General features: G+C 38.9%; 1 protein-coding gene across 1 annotated transcript in view; it reads left to right on the top strand.

Annotated features, from left to right (window-relative positions):
• Window positions 1–23,071, top strand: part of CERS3 (ceramide synthase 3) — a 324,747-nt gene that overhangs the window by 200,476 nt on the left and 101,200 nt on the right. Inside the window, exons 5-6 of the mRNA XM_053717603.1 lie at window positions 3,602–3,652; window positions 6,614–6,706. Coding sequence (XP_053573578.1) covers window positions 3,602–3,652; window positions 6,614–6,706 — 144 coding nt within the window. The remainder of the gene's footprint in view (window positions 1–3,601; window positions 3,653–6,613; window positions 6,707–23,071) is intronic.

Raw genomic sequence — 23,071 nt, 5'->3', positions numbered from 1 at the left:
AGAAAAATGTGTAAGTGACAATATAGTAGGGGAGGTCACTAGAATAATCTGGAGATAAACTAGAATGTCTAGAATAATTATTACAACAGTAAAGATATGTGTCAGATACTTAGAAAATTGATTAAGGAAATGGGTACGCATTCAGCGTAATACAGGTTTGTGTAACCTCTATGATTAAACTGGATAAAAATATATACACAGTGTTATAACATTCAAATTTTTTGGTTTTTAATGATTGTGCAAATTGAGAAAAAATAAAAGCAAAAATAAATATAAAGGATTTGTTTGTACAGCTTATAGGGTGCCGGCACCAAATTATCAAGGACAACAGTTAAAAAACATGTGGTAATGCAATACAACAGAACATAAAAGACAATAAAATACAATAGAAGTAAGTCTGTTAACGTTTACAGTTCATATCAATGTAGCCACATAGGGAAAAAATACCATTCACTTCCTATTAGATTGGTAGTGTTTACCGTACTGACGTGTAGGATTATCGTCCTCAGCTATTTGAAAATCCCGTCTGGTAAAAAGATATGTTGCGGACCTTAAAGGTGAGTGAATCCACTCCGGCGACGATATCCTATGCGGTATAGGTGGCAAACAATGCTGATTATATATTGAAGTTACAAAGTTACCAAATCCTGCTGCGTCTAAATAACATTTCGGTGCTTTCACTCAGTTGCAGGTAAGTCCTGGGGCCGAGGTATTTGCTGGCAGCCAAAACTTCTCTTGCGGACTTTACCTCCAGGTCCTGTTACCTGTTACTGTTGTCATAATTATTCTAAACATTCTAGTTTATCTCCAGATTATTCTAGTGACCTCCCCTACTATATTGTCACTTACACATTTTTCTAATTCTATATACCAAGTACAACAGGTACTATTAAATGCCCCTTCTCTAAGCTGTTATAGCGCTACTCATTAAAACCGTTTTTGTCTCCACATTGTGGTTGGTTTCAGGAGATATTCCAACCTCTGGGTTAGCATTTTAGAGATTGAGAGTGTCAGCATCTTTAACAAACCTTTTTTCCTGCAGATTTATTAAAAGCCGGGGCTCCTTGGGCCTTGTCTTGTGGCAGACGATACGTTCCCTTGGGACAGCCAACTAACATGACCTGATGGTGGGCTTTCCAGCCTAGCAAACGGAAGGTTTGAGGTTGCTCAGCTGTCACTTTGCGCCTGTTATGTGTGCTAGCACGATGGTGTTTTAAGGGGTTAATCCGTGTTCGTCAGTGACGTGGCCTTGTGTCCTTTTGGTTCTTCCTATGACTTCCTGTCTTATGGGCAGGTGTTTATCGATGCTCTCCTCTTCAGGGAGCTCGTTATCCTTCTTACGGATGTGTGGTTCCCTTTTTCAGGGGCCTCTCCTGTGTTTGGGAGGTAGGAACAGATGTTTATCTGGTTTGGGGATTGGTCTGCTCTTTGAGTTGTTCCTTTACATCTGGGGAGTTGCTGGCTCCGCATTGAGACATAGTCGGGTGGCCTTGCTAGATCTCCTTGGTCTAACGCCTGCTCGTTTGTCTTTAGGTTGGAGTGGCTGTGCCCATTCTTCCGCCCTTTTAGGGGCCGGTCTTGGGGTTCCTTTCGTTCCCTTACTTTCAGATCTGCCGTTGCATGGGCTGGTCCGGCTAGGTGTAGGATCTGAGATCTGTTGTTCATCTTCAGGTCTTGGGGGTGATAGTGGACCTTCCTTTTTTAGAGGTTCTGTGCCTCTCCACCTTTGAAATCTGTGGGTAGGCTTGGCGGCCTGGATTGCCTGGAGGTTGGGCAATCTCTGTCTTGGATGGGCAGTCTATTTGTTCGGCTGCTTCTTCCTTAAGGATAGTGTTTTCTCCGTGTCTTCTTACTGATGGCAGCGTGTTACTGGACTCAGATGTTTATTTTCTGAGTTTGCTGCTTGTAATTTTCTGTTTGCTCAGTCTCTGAGTTCTGATATTTTGAGGACTTTGTCTTCATCTGTCTTTTTTCAGTGCTGTTGCACAATGTTTGGGCGATGTTTTTCTCCCTGATGATGCCTGGTTGCTCCTTGTGGGTTGGACGTCGTCTCCCCTTGTTCTCGGGACCCATTCGGGTCTCTGTGTACTTGTCCCTCCTTTGAAGGGGTTTTTTTTCTTTATGGATTTTGCAGTACCTTTTGAGTATCCCTTTGGCTTACCCTTGTCATCTCCCTTTTGGGGACTTTGGTGCTGTGCTAGTAAGGTGACTGACTGCTGGGCGACGGTTCTCCTGGAAGAGTATTGGCTCAGTGAGTCTGCTTGCGGTCTCTAGGTAGACTTTTGGACTATCTGCGGGTCAATGTCCTTGGGGCTTTTTCCTTCTAGTTCTTTTTCCTGGCTCCGACGAAGCAGGGTTTGGTTGGGTTGTGTTTTTTTCAGGCCTGGTGCCATCAGAATGGGCCGCCTACTGTATCCTCCCATTTTTGCATTCAGTGTACTCTACGCTTGGGTATCGGTTTCCCAAAAGTAATGAATGCAGCTGTGGACTCTCTCCATTTTTGAAAAAAAACTTAAATTATGCTTACCTGATGATAATTTTCTTTTCTTCAGATGGAAAGAGTCCACAGCTCCCCACCCGTATTTGTTCTGTGGGGCGTCTCTTATTTTTTTTTATTCTTCTGGCACCTTTTCACCCTGGTACTGTTCCTTTTTCCTCGGCAGAATGACTAGGGGATGAGGGAAGTGGGAGGAGTATTTAAGCCTTTGGCTGGGGTGTCTTTGCCTCCTCTTGGTGGCTAGGTTCTTATTTCCCAAAAGTAATAAATGCAGCTGTGGACTCTTTCTATCTGAGGAAAAGAAAATTATCAGGTAAGCATAATTTAAGTTTTTATTCCTCAATAAACTGTTTATTAAGGTTGCAGGTCCACATGGGAATCTTAAAATACTGTTTCACTTTAATGTTTACTGCTTGCCCTTTGTGCAGATCTATTCCACTCCAAACAATTTTCTACTCTGAACTTTTTGAAATTTAGCACTTAATTGGTTGATTCAGTGTACATATATTTCTTTTGGAATGTTTTTTATTTTCTATTATTTTTGCTGTGAAGAGGCATGTTATCTCTGTAGACACAAATTCATAGTTTTGAGAACAGCACAACCAAGCAATGTGATACTTCCTTCTATCATAAATTGCCAAAAATAATATCTTAGAAACCTCTGGGAGATCATGCCATTGTGAATGGATTAATGGAATTAATTTGCCAAAATATTTAAACATTGTAGTCCTGAATATACAGCATCATGCTACATAATTAAAATATAATCCTTATTTCAAGGTGAATAACCTTTTGGACTATAATGTATATTAAATAGAAAACTAACTTTTAGATAGATTTTTCCTCAAAAAACAAACAAAAAAACTGTTTCCCTCCAATTTATTGATTTTTATCCACCCTGGTTTACACACAGCTGTGCTCATGGGCATCGATACACAATTTTTGTCTGGCAGAAATAATAAGAATTATGTCTTTTTTGTATGGTATGGGATAGAAGTTTAAAGCTTTTCTAATTTCAGTCATTCTAAAAGAGAAATTAAACAAAAAAAGCCTTTCTCTTGACCTGTGATCCTGTTTATGTGTGTCTGATTTCTTCTTTTGCAGAAACCATGGTTCCACGATGTGTGGGAAGTGTGGGTGGGATACCCAAAACAGGTAATGTAAAACCTGAATTTGATTGTAATTTCTGATAACATAATACAAAAGTGAAAGCTAAGTTGTGTGTGTGGTGAGATCAGAGTTTAAAATCAATAAAAGCTGGTAATAAATTTGATTTGTTTTTATTTTGGCTCCACCCCCATAATCCATCCTGTCCAGTGATCTCTAGCTCTAGTTGTTAGCCACAACAACAGATGAAGCTTTGAGAACATTCCTGCATGGGTACAGGTGGGTTGTATATCCCCTCCCCACCTGTACTACACAAAATTCTCCAAATAGGGTATGTTTGGATGCATTTTTTTATATTTCTTTTTATTATTATAAGGCATCTGAAATAGAAATCGAAACATAATACATCAAACAAACTTAGTATAACAGTGCATTCATCCATATACATCAATTATAGTCCAATTAATACAATCAATTAAATAAAAAGAAAGAGAGGGGAAAAAAGGAGGATAATTTCATAAAGAAAAACAACCCTACTATAGAAGGTAGAGAGAGAAAACTCACACTCTCTAACATTGGAAGGAGGATATGGCATAACCAAAAATATAGATTAAGCAAATATTGTATAAAATAATCAGTTTTTTTTAAAAAGGTTTAAAGGGACACTGAACCCAAATTTTTTCTTTCATGATTCAGATAGAGCATGCAACTTTAAGCAATTTTCTAATTTACTTCTGTTATCAATTTTTTGTTCGTTCTCTTTCTATCTTTATTTGAAAAAGAAGGCATCTATGCTAAGGAGCCAGCAAATTGTTGGTTCAGAACCATGGACAGCACTTGTTTATTGGTGCTGTCCAATCAGCAAGGACAAACCCAGGTTGTTCACCAAAAATGGGCCGGCATCTAAACTTACATTCTTGCTTTTCAAATAAACATACCAAGAGAATGAAGAAAATTTGATAATATGAGTAAATTAGAAAGTTGCTTAAAATTACATGCTCTATCACCACGGAGAGGAGAAGAGATTAGTCAATATGGCTTCCCCCTTTTTTTTTTTTTTTTTTTTCTCTTGCATAATACTGAACATAATCTCAAAACATGTATGCTAAGTAGAATTAGCATAATATTGTACAAACTATGCAAGGCCATTAGGCCATATTGTGTCTTAGCACTTTTTTTCTTTTTCTCAACTTTATCACCCTATTTTTTTGATGGTTATGATTTTTTTGTATAAAAGCATTTTTTTCCAGTTCTTTTTGTATGCTTTTTTACTCCTTTTTACACCTCACTACTTAATTAATATAAAAACAATTTTACAGTGTACTGTCCCTTTAAGGTGTTAAGTAGCACGCTCTCACTGCCTTCTGTAGGGAGGAATGTAGTAATAGTGTGCCCTTGCCCCTTTTGACCAGACCAGTGCCATTACAGGGCGAAAAAACTCTTAAGGACACACAACGTGCAGGGTACGTTTTGTGTCATTAAGGAGTCAATCATGAAAAATAAAGCAACATTCCTATATACTGTACATACATTTGTTATTTATATTACATGGTTCACTATAAAATACCTGTAAAAATTGTGCTTTTACTACTCCCCCCCCAGAGATGCTGGAGTGCATGCTCACACAAGTTCATGTATGGGGATAAGGTAAAAAATAAAGAGAAATCCATATACAACACAATTTGTAGAATTGAAGGGACATGAAACCCAATTGTTTTCTTTCGTTGTTCGGATGGAGAATACAGTTTTGAACAGCTTTCTAGTTTGCTTCTGTTATCTGGTTTGTTTCATTATCTTGTTATCATTTGTTGAAGAAGCAGCAATGCACTAATGGTTTTTAAATGAACTCATGGGTGAGCCAATCATATTCAATATATATATATATATATATATATATATATATATATATATATATATATATATATATGCAGCCACCAATCAACACCTAAAACCTATGTTCTCTGCTGCTCATGTGCTTGCCTAGATGAACCTTTCAGCAAAGGATAACGAGAGAAGGAAGCAAGTTAGATGGTGGCGGTGGATTGGAGGGTTGTTTGGAATTGTATTCTCTATTTGAATCGTGAAATATTTTTTGGGTTTCATGTCCCTTTAAGCAAACACATGCTTTTAAAACATTTGTTTTGTGTGTACAGTAGGAGTTTCACAAAGCTTAATTACTGTTATATACAGTGCACATATAAAAATAATTTAATGTTCCTTTGAAATGTTTATGTTCAATATCAAAATAAACTTTGTATTAAACAATAAATTTCAGATATTTTTTCTATTAAGCTAAAAAAAAAAAAAAAAAAAAAAAAAATTACATGCTCTATCTGAATCACAAAAGAAAAAATTTGGGTTCAGTGTCCTTTTAAGAATTATCTGTACTAGTTAGGAATCTTGGATTACCCCACACAGTGACACAAATAGAATACCTATGGTCACAATTACAAATAGTCATGCATTTGTTTTCCAAGCTATAAGAATATTTTTCAACAAAGCATGTCCTAAAACTTTAGGAGAGATATCCTCTGTATTAGTATGCACAATATAGGATAGCAATACATTTCCAAAATGTAATTGATCTAATTCTGGTGTATAAAAATGCACACATCTAGCAACCAATCAAGTCTAGTAGTAAAAGCTAAATTATAATCAATATTTGGAAGGCCCGTTCATTGGATATGCTTTTCTAAAGATTTGAGTAAAATGTCTATTATTTTTGGTCTACACATGATTATCTCATTTTCTGACATTAATGAGCTATCTTTCTGGATTATGTTTTGTACAGATTCTGATCTCAAATATTTTAAGATCGCATTCACACTGAACAGGGGACTATATGGTTAACTTATTGTAAGAGATTGAGTCAATTTTGATATTTTACTGTTTTAGTCAGAAATGCTTCTGACCGTTAGTTGGGTAAATCAACCAGAACAATGTGACTGTTTGCTTGATGTCAGCATTTAGTAATTATGTTTTGTTTTTTGTTTTTTTAACATCCTGCAGGAAGTGCTCAATTCCCAATACTGGTACTATGTGCTGGAGCTGAGCTTCTACTGGGCATTGCTGTTCAGCATGGCTTCTGATGTTAGAAGGAAGGTGAGGGAAGCCTACTTTGTATTGTAGTGGAAACAGGTGCACATTTAACATTAGTTGGTACTTAACTTTCAAATATAGCTTGACACTTGACTTAAAACCAATCTCTAATTCTTAACAATTTTTGTTCTAAATAATATGGTAGATTAAAGAAATAGCATGTATTTTCTTGGCTCATCTTAGTAGCACTTATCTGTTTAGATAAAAAACACAAAACCTTAAACCCCATGTCTCTTCCTGCTACTTAAGCATATGATTTTGTCCTTGGACAGGATTCTCAAAGACTATTAGCCTGAGAATATGCGGCACCCATAACCCATTTAGATTTTTCCTTTCTTATCTTAGCTATTCTGGTAGTGCTACGATTTTGTGGGGCTGTACCTACACACAGAACCTCTGTGAGATTTAACCTGACATCTTTTTTTTTTTTGTAACTTCTATTATTTTAAATTTTTTTATTTATTTTTTTTAAATAAATTTTTTTATTGAGGTTATTGACAAGACAATATCGAATAAACATGTTACATAAGTATTCAGAAACATTCTTTTAAACTATGACAATGCTTAGGAGTTCATATTATTTTAAATTTTTATTTGCCACCTCATGACATCACTAGCTGTGCAATCTTTTGTTGCATATATAGGTGAAGTAGCATGCTTTTCCACTATGGGCATTCACCACATGAACAAAAGCATTGTTTTCTTTTGGGCAATTGAAACAATACATATTAAAAAGTTAAATATATGCTTATAATTAAAGAATCTTAAACAGATCCCAGCACAATAATACAAATTTATAGCAATCCAACTGTTTATTATTCCATAGACAGAATATATCTAATGTCAAAAACAGAATAATACACATGGGCCCCAAACATTCACACATTCACTCAAACATAGCAAACCACAAACAAATTCCCCCAAGACGTCCCAAGGGGGACTTTAGTCATCAGCTGTCCTGAGTTAGTAGCTAAATGAAAATACAATGTAGCGACTAGCATCCTAAAATGTATAGATTTCTTAAGTTTGATTGGTGGAGCAAGTGGGTGTGTGATTGTAGTCATTATATGGTCTCAGCAATCAACAGCCGTTAACTTAACTATAAGGCTAACTTATACTGAAAAGACGCTATCCATATCGAATTCCTTAAAAAAGGGGCGGAGTTCTGAAACGCGAGTTGGAGTCACACTGACGTCATCAGCTGGAGCCGGAGTCTGAGACGCCACACGTGTGTAGACTACAATGGTACCGGGTTCACTAATGGGCGGTGGATTAAAAGCTGTAAGTATTGAGTCTTTTAGACCGCTGAGGAGCATTGGTCTACCCACTTCCTACTATCCATGTCTATCTCCATGATCTTGAAGTGTCTACGTTGAACCGCAAGTATATCAGTATTTTGCTTACACTGTGATGGTGCTTGGGACTGTGCCATTTGTTGAGGTGGCGGCATTTAAAGTGTATAGTGCGACATGTGCATAAGATACCCCATACTTTGTCTTGGCGGATTGCAATCAAGGGAGAGTGGATACCGTTTGTAGTTATACACACACTAACAATGAGGACTTGATCCTTATACAAAAAAATGTGTCTGAAGTTCCAATTTAAATATAAGCAAAATTGCTGGGTATTCACTTGTTACTTATGTGACTTTAGCAACATATTGGAATAAGTGACTACTATACGCTTGTGGATGAGCATCTAAAGCCTTTGTGTTCTGATTCATCATAAACTAACAAGCCTGGCTTTTGCTACTAACTCTGGGCAGCTGTTGACTGAGGTTCCCCTTGGGACGCCTTGAGGCAATTTGTGGTTTGCTATGTTTGAGTGAATGTATGAATGTTTGGGGCCTATGTACATTATTCTGTTTTTGACATTAGATAAATTCTGTCTATGGAATATTAAACATTTGGATTGCTACAGCTGGTGCTATATTTTTTATTATTGCGCTGGGATCTCTTTAAGATTGTTTATATTTTTTATTTGGGAGTTGACGCCATCCTATACCGTGCACTTTTTCCTTCTTAATATGAGGAGAATCCACGGCTTCATTCCTTACTTGTGGGAAATACAGAACCTGGCCACCAGGAGGAGGCAGACACCCCAGCCAAAGGTTTAAATACCTCCCCCACTTCCCTCATATCCCAGTCATTCTTTGCCTTCAGTTACAGGAGGTTGGCAGAGAAGTGTCAGAAGATTCGGAGTAGTTCCTTATGAAGGGTATCTACCCTTCAAAATGGGACTGGAGTTTTAAATGGTCTTGTCAGCCTCTCAGTGAGAGCATTGACGAAAGTTAGGGTCTGGAGATGCAGGGAGAGTCTTTCTGCGAATCCATCCAGACTCCTATTAACAGCTCCTAAGCTATCAGTGTTGACGAGTTTCACTGCCTGCTTTCATCACTCAAATCCATGTCAGAAGCAATGCTGTCACACTTGAGAGGCTGTGTTTCTGTTCCACAGCATAGATTCCGGTAAGATTTTTTTACACATATGTTAACGCTAGAAGACAGGTTCACAGCGTGGCTCCTTTTATCTGTATGGAATCAAGGGTTAATATCTCCTGAGGGGGGATTATTGAACAGTGGGATTTATCTCATAAACCTTTATTTGATTTATACTGCGTTATGTGCGAGATGTTTTTTGAGACTTATAGACTGAGGTTGGAACATACAGGTTACTTTCACTTTAGAGCTGCGCAGCTTTATAAGCTTGGCACGCTTTTCTATAGCGGAGGCGGTCCTAGGTTGCGCTCCATGTGACCTGGTGTGGTCATAGTTTCACTTTCTAGGCTCTGCCCATGCTGGTTATAAGAGAGAAGCGGTTTACTCTGTGTGCCTGGGTCATAGGAAATGGTGAGTGCCCCAGCCATTGGGGGTATAAAGGTGTCGTTTTTATATTTTATATAACGTTCATTGTTATATTAGGACATAGCCCATAGCTATGGAGGGTACTCCCTTTATACCTAAAACTAATGCCTGTTCATATTGTGAGGAGGCCAAGGTATACCCGCCCTCTCCATTTTATTCCACATGCCTAGAAAAAGTGATTATGTCTAAAAAGGTTAACATGTTTGATACCACTGAGCCTTCCACCTCTGAGGGGTCCCCGTCCCGTGTGGTGCGCACCCTGCTTTCATCTCCTAAAACACATGCAGTTTCCCATAGCATGCCTTATCCTCCATCTGGAGGAGGCCTTTTACCTCCAGACTTCTCTGCGCAGTTACAAACAGCGGTGTCTGTGGTCATTAGTGCTTTACCTCGCCCTGCTAAGCTCAAGCGAAAGGTCAAATATTGCTATCCTTCCCAAGGGTCATCATCTAGTTTATTGGCTATAGCTGATAGACGGTTATCTGATAATAAAGTTCTATCTGATAATAAAGTTCTTTCTGATACTTCAGAGTGTGAACTTTCTAGGTCTGAATCTGTTGCCTCTAAGCCTCTGATTGCGGAGGAACCAGATTTTAGTTTTAGGACTTGTGCTTTCTTTTAAAGGAAATTCTGGCTACCTTAGAGGTTCCAGAGGCCAAACTGCCTGAAGAACCTTTAATTCCTAAACTGGATAGAGTTTACGAAGACAGGGATGTTCCTCAGACTTTCCCTGTTCCTGTAAAGATGGCAAACATTATTAAGAACGAATGGAAGAGGATTGGTTCTTCCTTCACCCCTTCTGTTCCCGGTCCCAGACTCTCAATTGGAGTTGTGGGGTTCTGCTGTCTCCACGCTTGCTAAACGCACTATTATCCCACTGGAGGATAGCTCGTCATTCAGAGAGCCCATGGATAAAAAAATGGAAACTTTGTTAAGAAAGATGTTTCAACATTCAGGATATTTATTTTAACCAACGGCGGCAGTTGCCGCAGTTGCGGGTGCGGCTACCTACTGGTGTGACTCTTGATCGGAATTGATCGAGGTGGAAGATCCCCTCAATATATTCTTGATAGAATTAAGGCTTTAAGGGTCACTAATTCTTTTATTTGTGATGCGAATATGCAAATTATTAGTTTAAATGCTAAAACTGCTGGGTTTTCTGTGGACTTGACTTCCAAATCCAGACTCCTTTTCCTTCCATTCAAGGGTAAGATTTTGTTTGGTCCAGCCCTGGACTCCATTATTTCCACGGTTACAGGGGGCAAGGGTGCCTTCCTATCACAAGATAAAAAGAACAGATCTAAGAGACAATCTAATAATTTTCGTTCTGATTAATCCCAGTTCCAGCAATTCTCTGCTAAGACCTAGCAACCTAAGACTTGGAAGCAGGGTCAGTCCTGGAATAAGTCCAAGCAGAGCAAGAAGCTCACTGAGACTAAATCAGCATAAAGGGGTCGCCCCCGGTCCGTCTATGGATCAGGTAAGGGGCAGACTTACAGAATTGGGTACAAGTCTCTTCCACCCAATGGCAGATTCCTTCTCTCAAATCGGTCCTCAAAACCAGAAAAGAGGGATGCCTTTCTGGGGTGCGTTCGGGATCTGTCCTCCTTAGGAGTCATTGTCCCGGTTCCCATAAAGGAATGAGGCTTGGGATACTACTCAAACCTTTTCGTGGTCCCAAAGAACATGCCCACTATAGATCTGAAGAATACTTACCTTCATGTCCCAATCCACAGGGAACATTTTCAGTTCCTAAGGTTTGCCTTCCTGGACCAGCACTTTGTTTATTGCCCTAAGAATTTTCACAAAGGTTCTGGGGGCTCTTAGCCGGGGCCAGAACCCAGGGAATTGCAGTAGCACTTTACTTGGATGATATTCTGGTACAAGCACCATCCTTTTGTCTAGCGGAAGAACATTCAGAATCTATTCTCTCTCTTCTTCGATCCCATGGATGGAAGATAAACTTAGAAAAGAGTTCTCTTATTCCAAGCACCAGGGTAGAATTCCTGGGCACTATAATTGACTCACTAGTCATGAGGATATTTCTTTCAGACCAGAGATGCTGCAAGCTGGCTTTGGCACGTCTAGCCCCCCGGACTTCCTCAAGGCCCTCTGTGGCTCAGTGTATGGAGATGATTGGTCTCATGGTGTCCAGCATGGACATAATTCCCTTTGCCAGGTTCCGTCTCAGACAGTTACAACTGTGGTCATTTCAGAATTTACCTTCTACTAGTACTATTCCTTCTGAGGCTAGGCTTTCTGTTGATAATCCTGTTATGTCTTTAGAAGGAGGTTTCCTCTGATGAGGCATCTTCATTTGATGTTGAACCAGATTCATACTTTTTTTTTTTTTTTTTTTTATTTATTTAAAGTTGAACATATTCAGTTTTTTTATTCAGGGGGCTTTTTTTTCTTGTCCTACCTGAACTTTGATCACTACAGATGCAAGTATTTCAGGTTGGGGAGCTGTTTAGGGGTCTCTGAGAGCACAGGGGGTTTGTGTTCCTCGGGAAGTAAGGGTTGCCAATAAATATTCTAGTGAAAATAGAGAAGTAGATGTGCGCTAAGAAATGAGATATCCGACACCTCTCTAATAGACACTATCCATAAATGTGTCTAAGAAATGTAAAACAGAGTATAAGATTCAAAAACTTAATTATAGAGAGGGCGCCAGAGGCTAAAGAATATCAGCACTATCAATTGTAAAATAATGACAAATATTTATTAAAATGCAACAATAAAATTATATAAAGGGACGTCTCCCTATAAACAGATTGACTAAATATTTAGTATTCTAAAACAGATTTATACATCCACCAAACATGTGATAATGCCTAGATGCAGGGCAAAAAATCAAACAAATGTCCATTATATGAAGATTAACCAATTAATTAAAAGTCTAAAACAGATATAAATATCAGTTTGTAAAATATTACCTAGATACAGGGCAAAAAATCAAACAATCAAACAAATGTCCGCATATGAGAGAATAGATGTAATATGATGTACCAACTATAAATATGTATGCCACAAATTCCAATACAGAAAAAATATTGCAAAAAAAGTCACTCCAAGTGAAGTTATGATACACACAAACCAAGTTTTGTTTAGGCAAATGGTGGTGGAAAAAACTTAAGAGCGGTGTCTTAGAATCTAGCCGTAGCTAGCGAAAAATTATAATACCTCCTGGCTTTTGATTGTCTCCAACTTTTGGACAGGTACTTTTCCCTTCTCCGTAGTTTGTATGTCAACCAATCTTAACGGTGAGTTGTTTGCGGCTCTCACATTGAATAGATTCTCAAACTCGTGGGATATTAACCTCCTGCTAACAGGAAGTGGCAAAGAGCACCACAGCAGAGCTGTATATATAGCTCCTCCCTTCCCTCCACCCCAGTCATTCTTTTTGCCTGTGTTAATAATAGGAAGAGGTAAAGGGAGGTGTTAGTTTTAGATTCTTCAATCAAGACGTTTTTTTATATTAAATGGTACCGGTGAGTACTATTTTCCTCAGGGAGATATGGAAGATGTAGATTTCCGCCCTGAGGTTGATGATCTTAGCAGATGTAACTAAGATCCACGTTGGTTCCCACATAGTTTCTGAAGGTAGTGCAAGAGAAATCTTCAGTGTGGAGAAGGGTTTCATGCTACAAGCAGCATTGAGGTATGTTCAGGCTTTTATTTCTGAGGAGACTTGTTATATCAGAACTGGCTGACATTTTTTCCCTGCAAGGGAAAGGGTAAGCAGTAAACCTGTACACAGAGGGTATTACTGAAAATCCTGTGTTTATATCTTTATTTGACATTGTATTGGGCTGAAAGCAATATTCAATGGGACACTGGGAGAGGCAGCTTGACATTTTTTATTTGATAAAGCAACAAATAGTCAGTAGGGCTGCAGTGTTATAGTAGTGTTTAAGGGGACCACATGGCTTACTTTGCAAACCGCTTCCCATGCGGTTATACAGACTGGTAGATCGACGTCCATGATGGGCGGGGCCTATTTTCACGCGCTCAGACGTGCAGTTTACTTTGACTGAGAAGGCAGCAGGCATTAGCTCCGATGGGGCCTAAACTTGTGTTCAGTTCACCGGATCGTTGTCGAGTCATTTTGCAGTACCCTGGGGGCAGGTAGGCGAGGTGCAGGGGTCATTTTTTCCACTTAAGATATATTTTTTGCTATAAAATGTCTCTTAGAGGTTAATTTCACCCTTTGCTCATAAAGTTCAATAATTTGTGGCCCAATTGAATAAGTATATAATAGCGTTATTTAACGTTTTAGGCAGTTTAGGAAAAATTGTGCGCTTTTTTTTATTTCTTAAAGGCGCAGGACACATTTTTCAAAAAATTGTTGAAATCAATAAATGATTGTGACCCTATTGTGATACCACCAGAGAAATTGTGTAAAATGGACAAATATCTAGAGGTGCCTACTTACACTGATGTTTTTCCGGTTCCTAAAAGAATTTCGGAAATTATAAAAAAGGAATGGGACAGACCAGGTATACCGTTCTCTCCTCCTCCTAATTTCAAGAGAATGTATCCCATATCAGACACCATTCGGGACGCTTGGCAGTCGGTCCCTAAGGCGGAGGGAGCTATATCTACCCTGGCTAAGCGTACAACTATACCTATTGAGGACAGTTGTGCTTTCAAAGACCCTATGGATAAGAAGTTAGAGGGTCTTCTAAAGAAATTATTTATTCATCAGGGCTTTCATTTACAACCTACAGCTTGCATTGTTCCAGTTACTACTGCAGCAGCTTTTTGGTTTGATGCTCTAGAAGAGTTTCTGAAGGTTGAGACCCCTTTAGAGGACATTTTGGATAGAATTAAGGCTCTCAAGCTAGCTAATTCTTTTATTACAGATGCCGCCTTTCAAATTGCTAAATTGGCGGCGAAAAATGCAGGATTTGCCATTTTAGCGCGTAGAGCGTTATGGCTAAAATCGTGGTCTGCTTATGTGTCATCAAAATCTTAGCTATTCCTTTCAAGGGTAAGACCCTATTCGGGCCTGAGTTGAAGGAAATCATTTCTGACATTACTGGAGGTAAGGGTCATGCCCTACCTCAGGACAAGTCTGTTAAGATGAGGGGTAAACAAAATAATTTTTGTTCCTTTCGAAATTTTAAAGGAGTACCCTCTGCTTCCTCTTCCTCCACAAAGTAGGAAGGGAATTTTGCTCAGTCCAAGTCCGTCTGGAGACCCAACCAGGCTTGGAACAAAGGTTAACAATCCAAGAAGCCTGCTGCTACAAAGATAGCATGAAAGGGCGGCCCCCGATCCGGGACTGGATCTAGTAGGGGGCAGACTTTCTTTCTTTGCCCAGGCTTGGGCAAGAGATGTTCAGGACCCCTGGGCATTGGAAATCGTGACCCATGGGTATCAACTGGAATTCAAGGATTTTCTCCCAAGAGGGAGATTTCTTCTTTCACGAATGTCTGTACACCAGATAAAGAGAGGCGTTCTTACGTTGTGTAAAAGACCTCTCTACTATGGGAGTAATTTGTCCCGTTCCAAGACTGGAAAAAGGGACAGGGGTTTTACTCAAATCTTTTTGTGGTTTCCAAAAAGAGGGAACTTTCAGACCCATTTTAGATCTCAAGTGTCTAAACAAGTTTCTCAGAGTTCCATCGTTCAAGATGGAGACTATCCGAACAATTTTACCAATGATCCAAGAGGGTCAATATATGACTACCATGGACTTGAAGGATGCATACCTTCATATCCCTATTCACAAGGCTCATCATCAGTTTCTAAGGTTTGCCTTCCTGGACAAACATTTTCAGTTCGTGGCTCTTCCCTTCGGGTTAGCCACAGCACCCAGAATCTTCACAAAGGTTCTAGGGTCCCTTCTGGCGGTTCTCAGACCGCGGGGCATAGCAGTGACGCCTTAGCTGGATGATATTTTGATTCAGGCGTCGACTTATCATCTGACGAAATCTCATACAGACACAGTGTTGTCCTTTCTGAGAACTCACGGTTGGAAGGTGAACCTAATAAAGAGTTTACTAGTTCCACGGACAAGGGTTCCCTTCTTGGGAACTCTGATAGACTCGGTAGACATGAAAATATTTCTGACGGAGATCAAAAAATTAAAAATTCTAAATACTTGCCGAGCACTTCAGTCCATTCCTCGGCCATCAGTGGCTCAGTGTATGGAGGTAAATGGATTAATGGTAGCGGCAATGGACATCATTCAGTTTGCTCGCTTTCATCTCAGACCACTGCAGCTGTGCATGCTCGGACAGTGGAATGGGGACTTTGCAAATTTATCTCCTCAGATAAATCTTGATCAAGAGACCAGAGACTCTCTTCTTTGGTGGTTGTCGCCAGATCTGTCCCAGGGGATGTGTTTCCGCAGACCCTCGTGGGTGATGGTGACAACGGACGCCAGTCTACTAGGCTGGGGTGCAGTTTGCAATTCCCTGAAGGCTCAGGGTGTATGAACTCATTCGGAGTCACTTCTTCCAATCAATTTTCTGGAATTGAGAGCAATACTCAATGCGCTTCAGGCATGGCCTCAGTTGGCTTCGGCCAAATTCATCAGATTCCAGTCAGACAATATCACAACTGTGGCTTATATCAATCATCAGGGGGGAACGAGGAGTTCCTTAGCGATGATAGAAGTATCCAAGATAATCCGATTGGCGGAGGCCCACTCTTGTTATCTGTCTGCAATCTACATCCCATGAGTAGAAAGCTGGGAAGCGGATTTTATAAGTCGACAGACTTTTCATCCGGGGGAGTGGGAACTCCACCTGGAGGTGTTTGCCTCACTGATTCTCCAATGGGGCAGGCCGGAATTGGATCTGATGGCATCTTGACAGAATGCCAAGCTTCCAAGATACGGATCCAGGTCGAGGGCTCCCCAGGCCGAACTGATAGATGCCTTGGCAGTGCCTTGGTCGTTACAGCCTAACTTATGTGTTTCCACCGTTTCCTCTCCTTCCACGCGTGATTGCTCGGATCAAACAGGAGAGAGCTTCAGTAATCCTGATCTTGCCTGCGTGGCCACGCAGGACTTGGTATGCTGATCTTGTGGACATGTCCTCTCTGCCACCATGGAAACTTCCTCTGAGACAGGACCTTCTCATTCAAGGACCTTTCCAACATCCAAATCTCAGTTCTCTGCAGCTGACTGCTTGGAGATTGAACGCTTGATCTTATCTAAGCGGGGATTCTCAGATTCGGTCATTGATACTTTGATACAGGCACGTAAGCGTGTCACTAGAAAAATCCTATCATAAGATATGGCGTAAATATCTTTATTGGTGTGAATCCAAGGGCTACTCATGGAGTACAGTTAGGATTCCCAAGATTCTGTCTTTTCTCCAAGAAAGATTGGAGAAAGAGTTATCAGCGAGTTCCTTAAAGGGACAGATTTCTGCCTTGTCAATTTTGCTTCACAAACGTTTGGCAGATTTTCCAGATGTTCAGTCTTTTTGTCAGGCTCTAACCAGAATTAAGCCTGTCTTTAGACCAATTACTCCTCCCTGGAGTTTGAATTTAGTTGTTTGAGTTCTTCAAGGGGTTCCGTTTGAACCCATGCATTCCATTGATATTAAGTTGTTATCTTGGAAAGATTTGTTTTTGGTTGCTATTTCTTCTCTCAGCGGACAAACTTCCTGTTTTCCTTAACGCATTTCCTCTGCCACCAAGGAAACTTAGTCAGAAGGTATAGGAGGCGCATGTCAATAGTAGTGACATAGCCTCTATTTATATGCGCTTCCAACACATGTATGAGCATAAATTAATAACAAAGTAAATCCTTTTTATCAACAAGATCGATCAGATGGTACACACACCAATCTATGCTCATCTGGAATTATAGTATTCTTGTAATATGTAAGGTGTTAATAATATAGATATAATATTGAGAATGTGTAGGCTTATTTATCTGTTAACCTCGTGTCCCTAATAGGCCAGATTTTGAGAATATCTGAACTGAGCAAATGTGAAATAATCAGCTGATAAGTAAACATGGTTATTTTGCCTGCTCAAATCCAAGGTGATCCTGAAAATCTGGCCTGTTAGGGAGGCCTGAGGACAGGTTTTAAAACCAGTGTTCTAGATCATTGTTTCTCCACTGCGGTCCTCAAGTAGCCCTAACAGGCCAGGTTTTCATTATAGCTGAACCAGTGAACAGGTGAAATAATCAGCTAATGGGTAAGAGCAGGTTAGTAACCGTGGGGTTACTGCCCAGCTATATTGAAAACCTGGCCTGTTGGGGGTACTTGAGGACCACGGTTGAGAAACAATGCTCTAGATTAACCTTATTTAAAAAAAAAAAAAAAACTGAGAAAGAGAAACTCCTGTTTAAGATGCTCAAAAGCAATACAATCCCCTCACTATGTAAACATTCCCAGTAATAACCATATGGTGATACATAAAGTTTGTGTAAAAAACATTTAGAAAGCAAGAGATTTGTTCCACTTTTATTGAAGGGCTATTGGTATCCATGGCACATATAATATAGCCAACGATTCTTCTATGCAAACAAGGAAGATAGTATATCAGTCCATTGGAGCTTAATTTATCTGCTAGTGTGGCACTCGCCATCCAGGGTAACTTCACTCACTTGTATTAATCACCAATTACAGTTGTGCTCATAAGTTTACATACCCTGGCAGAATTTATGATTTCTTGGCCATTTTTCAGAGAATATGAATTATAACACAAAAACTTCTGTTTCTTTCACTCATGGTTAGTGTTTGGCTGAAGCCATTTGTTATCAATCTACTGTGTTTACTCTCGTTAAATCATAATGACAACAGAAACTACCCCAGTTCTTAATACCGTGTATGGCCCCCTTTAACATCAATGACAGCTTGAAGTCTTTTGTGGTATTTGTGGATGAGTCTCTTTATCTTCTCAGATGGTAAAGCTGCCCATTCTTCCTGGCAAAAAGCCTCCAGTTCCTGTAAATTCTTGGGCTGTCTTGCATGAACTGCACGTTTGAGATCTCCCCAGTGTGGCTCAATGATATTTTGGTCAGGAGACTGAGATGGCCACTTCAGAACCTTCACTTTATTCTGTTGTAGCCAATGACAGGTCGACTTGGCTTTGTGTTTAGGATCATTGTCATGTTGGAATGTCCAAGTACGTCTCATGCGCAGCTTCCGGGCTGATGAATGAAAATTTTCCTCAAGTATTTTTTGATAACATACTGCATTCATGTTGCGACTCGACCATGCAGCCCATCTTTCTTCAAGTGCCTCTTGAAACAGCCACACCACATGTTTTCAGAGAGTCCTGTATTTCAGCTGAAGTTATTTGTGGGTTTTTCTTTGCATCCCGAACAATTTTCCTGGCAGTTGTGGTTGAAATTTTAGTTATTCTACCTGACCGTGGTTTGGTTTCAACAGAACCCCTCATTTTCCACTTCTTGATTAGAGTTTGAACACTGCTGATTTGCATTCTCAATTCCTTGGATATCTTTTTATATTTCTTTCCTGTATTATACAGTTCAACTACCTTTTCCCGCAGATCCTTTGACAATTCTTTTGCTTAACCCATGACTCAGAATCCAGAAAGGTCAGTGCAGCACTGGATGAAAGATTCAAGGGTCTGTCAGGAGTCCAGAAACTCATTGACCTTTTATACACACACACTAATTACAAGCAAATAGATCACAGGTGAGGATGGTTACCTTTAATAGCCATTCAAACCACTTTGTGTCAACTTGTGTGCATGTTATCAGGCCAAAATCACCAGGGTATGTAAACTTTTGATCAGGGTCATTTGGGTAGTTTCTGTTGTCATTATGATTTAAAAAGAGTAAACACAGTTGATTGATAATAAATGGCTTCAGCCAAACACCAACTATGAGTGAAAGAAAAGTTTTTGTGTTATCATTCATATTCTCTGAAAAATGGCCAAGAAATCATAAATTCTGCCAGGGTATATAAACTTATGAGCACAACTGTAATTGGTGATTAATACAAGTGAGTGAAGTTACCCTGGATCTGGATGGCGAGTGCCACACTAGCAGATAAATTAAGTGGTGCTAACCACCTGCTTTCTAAAATGTTTTCAGCAACTTTAAAGGGACATTAAACCCCAAAATTTGATTTCATGATTCACATGAAGAATACAATTTTAAACCACATTCCATTTTATTTCTATTATTTAATTTGCTTTATTCTTTAGATATAGTTTGTTGAAGAAATAGCAATGCACATCGGTGAGCCAATCACACGAGGCATCTGTGTGCAGCAACCAATCTGCAGCTACTGAGCCTATCTAGATATGATTTTCAACAAAGAATATTAAGAGAATGAAACAAATTATATAATAGAAGTAAATTAGAAAGTTGTTTAAAATTGCATGCTCTTTCTAAGTCATGAAAGCAAAAAAATGGGTTTTATGTCCCTTTAACCCCTTAACGACCAAGGACATGTCAGGCACGTCCTACAAAAAGTGTCAGTTAATGACCAAGGACGTGCCTGACACGTCCTCTGGGGTTTGAAGCGCTGGAAGCGATCGTGATCGCTTCCAGCTGCTTTCAGGATATTGCAGTGATGCCTCGATATTGAAAAAAAGAAGAAAAAAAAAAGCCTTTTATTTTAGTACTGGCAGATTTTCTGCCAGTACTTAAGATGGCGGTGACAATTGTGAGTTGGGGAGAGGAAGAGAGCTGTTTGAGGGGGGTCAGTGAGGGATCAGGGGGTGAGATGTCAGGTGGGAGGCTGATCTCTACACTAAAGCTAAAATGAACCCTACAAGGTACCTAATTTAACCCTTCACTGCTTATCATAATACAAGTGTGGTACGCAGCTGCATTTAGTGGCCTTCTAATTACCAAAAAGCAATGCCAAAGCCATATATGTCTGCTATTTTTTAACAAAGGGGACCCCAGAGAAGCATTTACAACCATTTGTGCCATAATTGCACAAGCTGTTTGTAAATACTGTAATTTCAGTGAGAAACCTAAAGTTCGTGAAAAAGTGAACAATTTTATTATTTATTATTATTTTATTTGATTGCATTTGGCGGTGAAATGTTGGCATGAAATATACCAAAATGGGCCTAGATCACTACTTTGGGTTGTCTTCTAAAAAAATATATATACATGTCAAGGGATATTCAGGGATTCCTGACAGATATCAGTGTTCCAATGTAACTATCACTAATTTGGGGGGGGGAAATGGTTTGGAACTAGCAAAAGTACTTATTGCCCTATAACTTGCAAAAAAAGCAAAGAACATGTAAATATTGGGTAAACTCAGGACAACATTTAGAAACTATTTAGCATGGGTATTTTTTGGTTGTTGTAGATGTGCAACAGATTTTGGGGGTGAAAGTTAGAAAAAGTGTTTTTTCCCCCATTTTTTTTCATCATATTTTATAAAAAAAAAATTATAGTAAATTAAGATATGATGAGAAAAAAAGGTATCTTTAGAAAGTCCATTTAATGGCGAGCAAATCGGTATATAATATGTGTGGGTACAGTAAATGAGTAAGAGGGAAAATTGCAGCTAAACACAAACACTGCAGAAATGTGAAAAGTGCTGTGGTCACTAAGGGGTTAAAGTTTTTTTTATGTATCACCAAATCGTTGATGCTGGCTATGTTTACATAGTGATACTGTTGTACTTCCCTTGAGCATGTTTACTGCTCTTAAACCAAACAATTTTAAAATTTACAGAATTTGTTTCTACTCCCATCCTTTTTTAGATATCTTATTTCACAAGATTACTTGTGAATTCATTTTTTTAATACTAATGGTCAGACTCCTCCAAAGTATTTTTTTTTATGATGATGGACCCATACGATGCAGGAACTTACCTGCCCATGCCAACGTTTTTGTTTTTAGCTTTCTGACCAAGAATGTAACTTATTGTAAGTCAAAACCTGTGTCTTCTTGGAGCTAGAGTCTTTTATTTTACCACAAATCAAATTAGCTAAATTATCCAATCTGCACAGCATTTCTAAAAAGCATAATAGTGTATACTAGGATGAGTCTATTAGAAAAGTTGTTTGCAACTATTATGATGTTCTGATGGAGGATGCAATTATTTGCCGAATTTTAACATTATAGAATACTAGCTGTTGCGTCTTTTATTACTCCTAATCAAAGCAGACATTGATAAGGTAAATAATATAGTATCACCTGCTGCAGGGTGTTTTCCTGTCAAATTCTTAATAGAAGTCCTAACCTTGGCCTTGTTTACAATCTATCAGCAATTTGCTCCCGAAAAGGCTTTTTGCTTTCCAACCAAATTGTTAGCCAAGTTTCTCAAGTGACCACAGTGCTTTATTGTTTTGTTTTTTAAAACCCCGCTGCCACAAACAATTTTTTAACCAAAAAGTTCTCAATTTTTTTTTCCGTGTTTTAAGTACCTCCTTTTTGAAATAGAAATTATAAGGTCTCCTAAAACTGATGGATAAAATAGCCCATTCACACCTCCTTAAGGTTACAAGAAATCTCAAGTCATCTAACCCTTTTATTCCCTCTGCAACGCAAATACATAAATGCTTGTGCACCAGAATTCAAGCTCAGAGAACTAAATGTGGTGTGTAGTTTGTCTGTAAATACTCAGTTTGTTTCTTGCAAGCTACTACTGACTTTCTGAGGTGTGGTGTTTGAATACTGGTGCACAGGCCCTCACAGCATATGTGTATCCCACTGAAAACCAGTAATAACTTTTTACTAGAAGCATGTTCCAAAGTACAGAAACTATCAATCATGATATTGTGGTTCCTTCTTTATACCTGGCTCCTAAGTAGTCTAAGGAATGACATAAAGGACCAGTCAACACATTAGATTTGCATAATCAACAAATGCAAGATAGCAAGACAATGCAATAGCATTTAGTCTGAACTTCAAATGAGTAGTAGATTTTTTTATAACAAATTTCAAAGTTATATATATTTCCACTCCCCTTGTACCATGTGATAGCAATCAGCCAATCACAAATGCATATACGTATAGTCTGTGAATTCTTGCACATGCTCAGTAGGATCTGGTGACTCAAAAATTGTAAATATAAAAGACTGTGCACATTTTTTTTTAATGGAAGTATATTGGAAAGTTGTTTAAAATTACATGCTGTATCTGAATCATGAAAATTTAATTTAACCTGAGTGTCCCTTTAATCACAACCTTGATGTTATAGGGGCTTTACAGTTCTTAAAAATGGGGAAGCCACAAATCTTTCATACATTTTTTTTCCCCTTGTTCGTCCATTTCTCTGGAGCGTTAGTGGTATGTAAGGGTGATTTTGCCTCCTCCTAGTGAACTGGAGTCTAATCTTGTGGAAATAAATAAATAAATTAATTTAACAGGTAAGCATACATTTTGTTTTTTTATATTACAATTGATAGGACTATGACTGTGTATTGAAATTTTGAGTGTTTTTCAATCACTAAATAACTTGACATTATGGGATCAAGGAAATCTCTCATTTCATTATAAAGGTTTATTATAGATTCACAAATGAGTCTGAACCTTTGAATGATCTGTCTTTGCGAGCATCAACGCCTCTCTGGACCTGCTCTAGAAT

The sequence above is a fragment of the Bombina bombina genome, chromosome 6, assembly GCF_027579735.1.
Source record: "Bombina bombina isolate aBomBom1 chromosome 6, aBomBom1.pri, whole genome shotgun sequence".
NCBI classification, from domain to species: Eukaryota; Metazoa; Chordata; class Amphibia; order Anura; family Bombinatoridae; genus Bombina; species Bombina bombina.
This window is presented reverse-complemented; position numbering and strand designations above follow the sequence as displayed.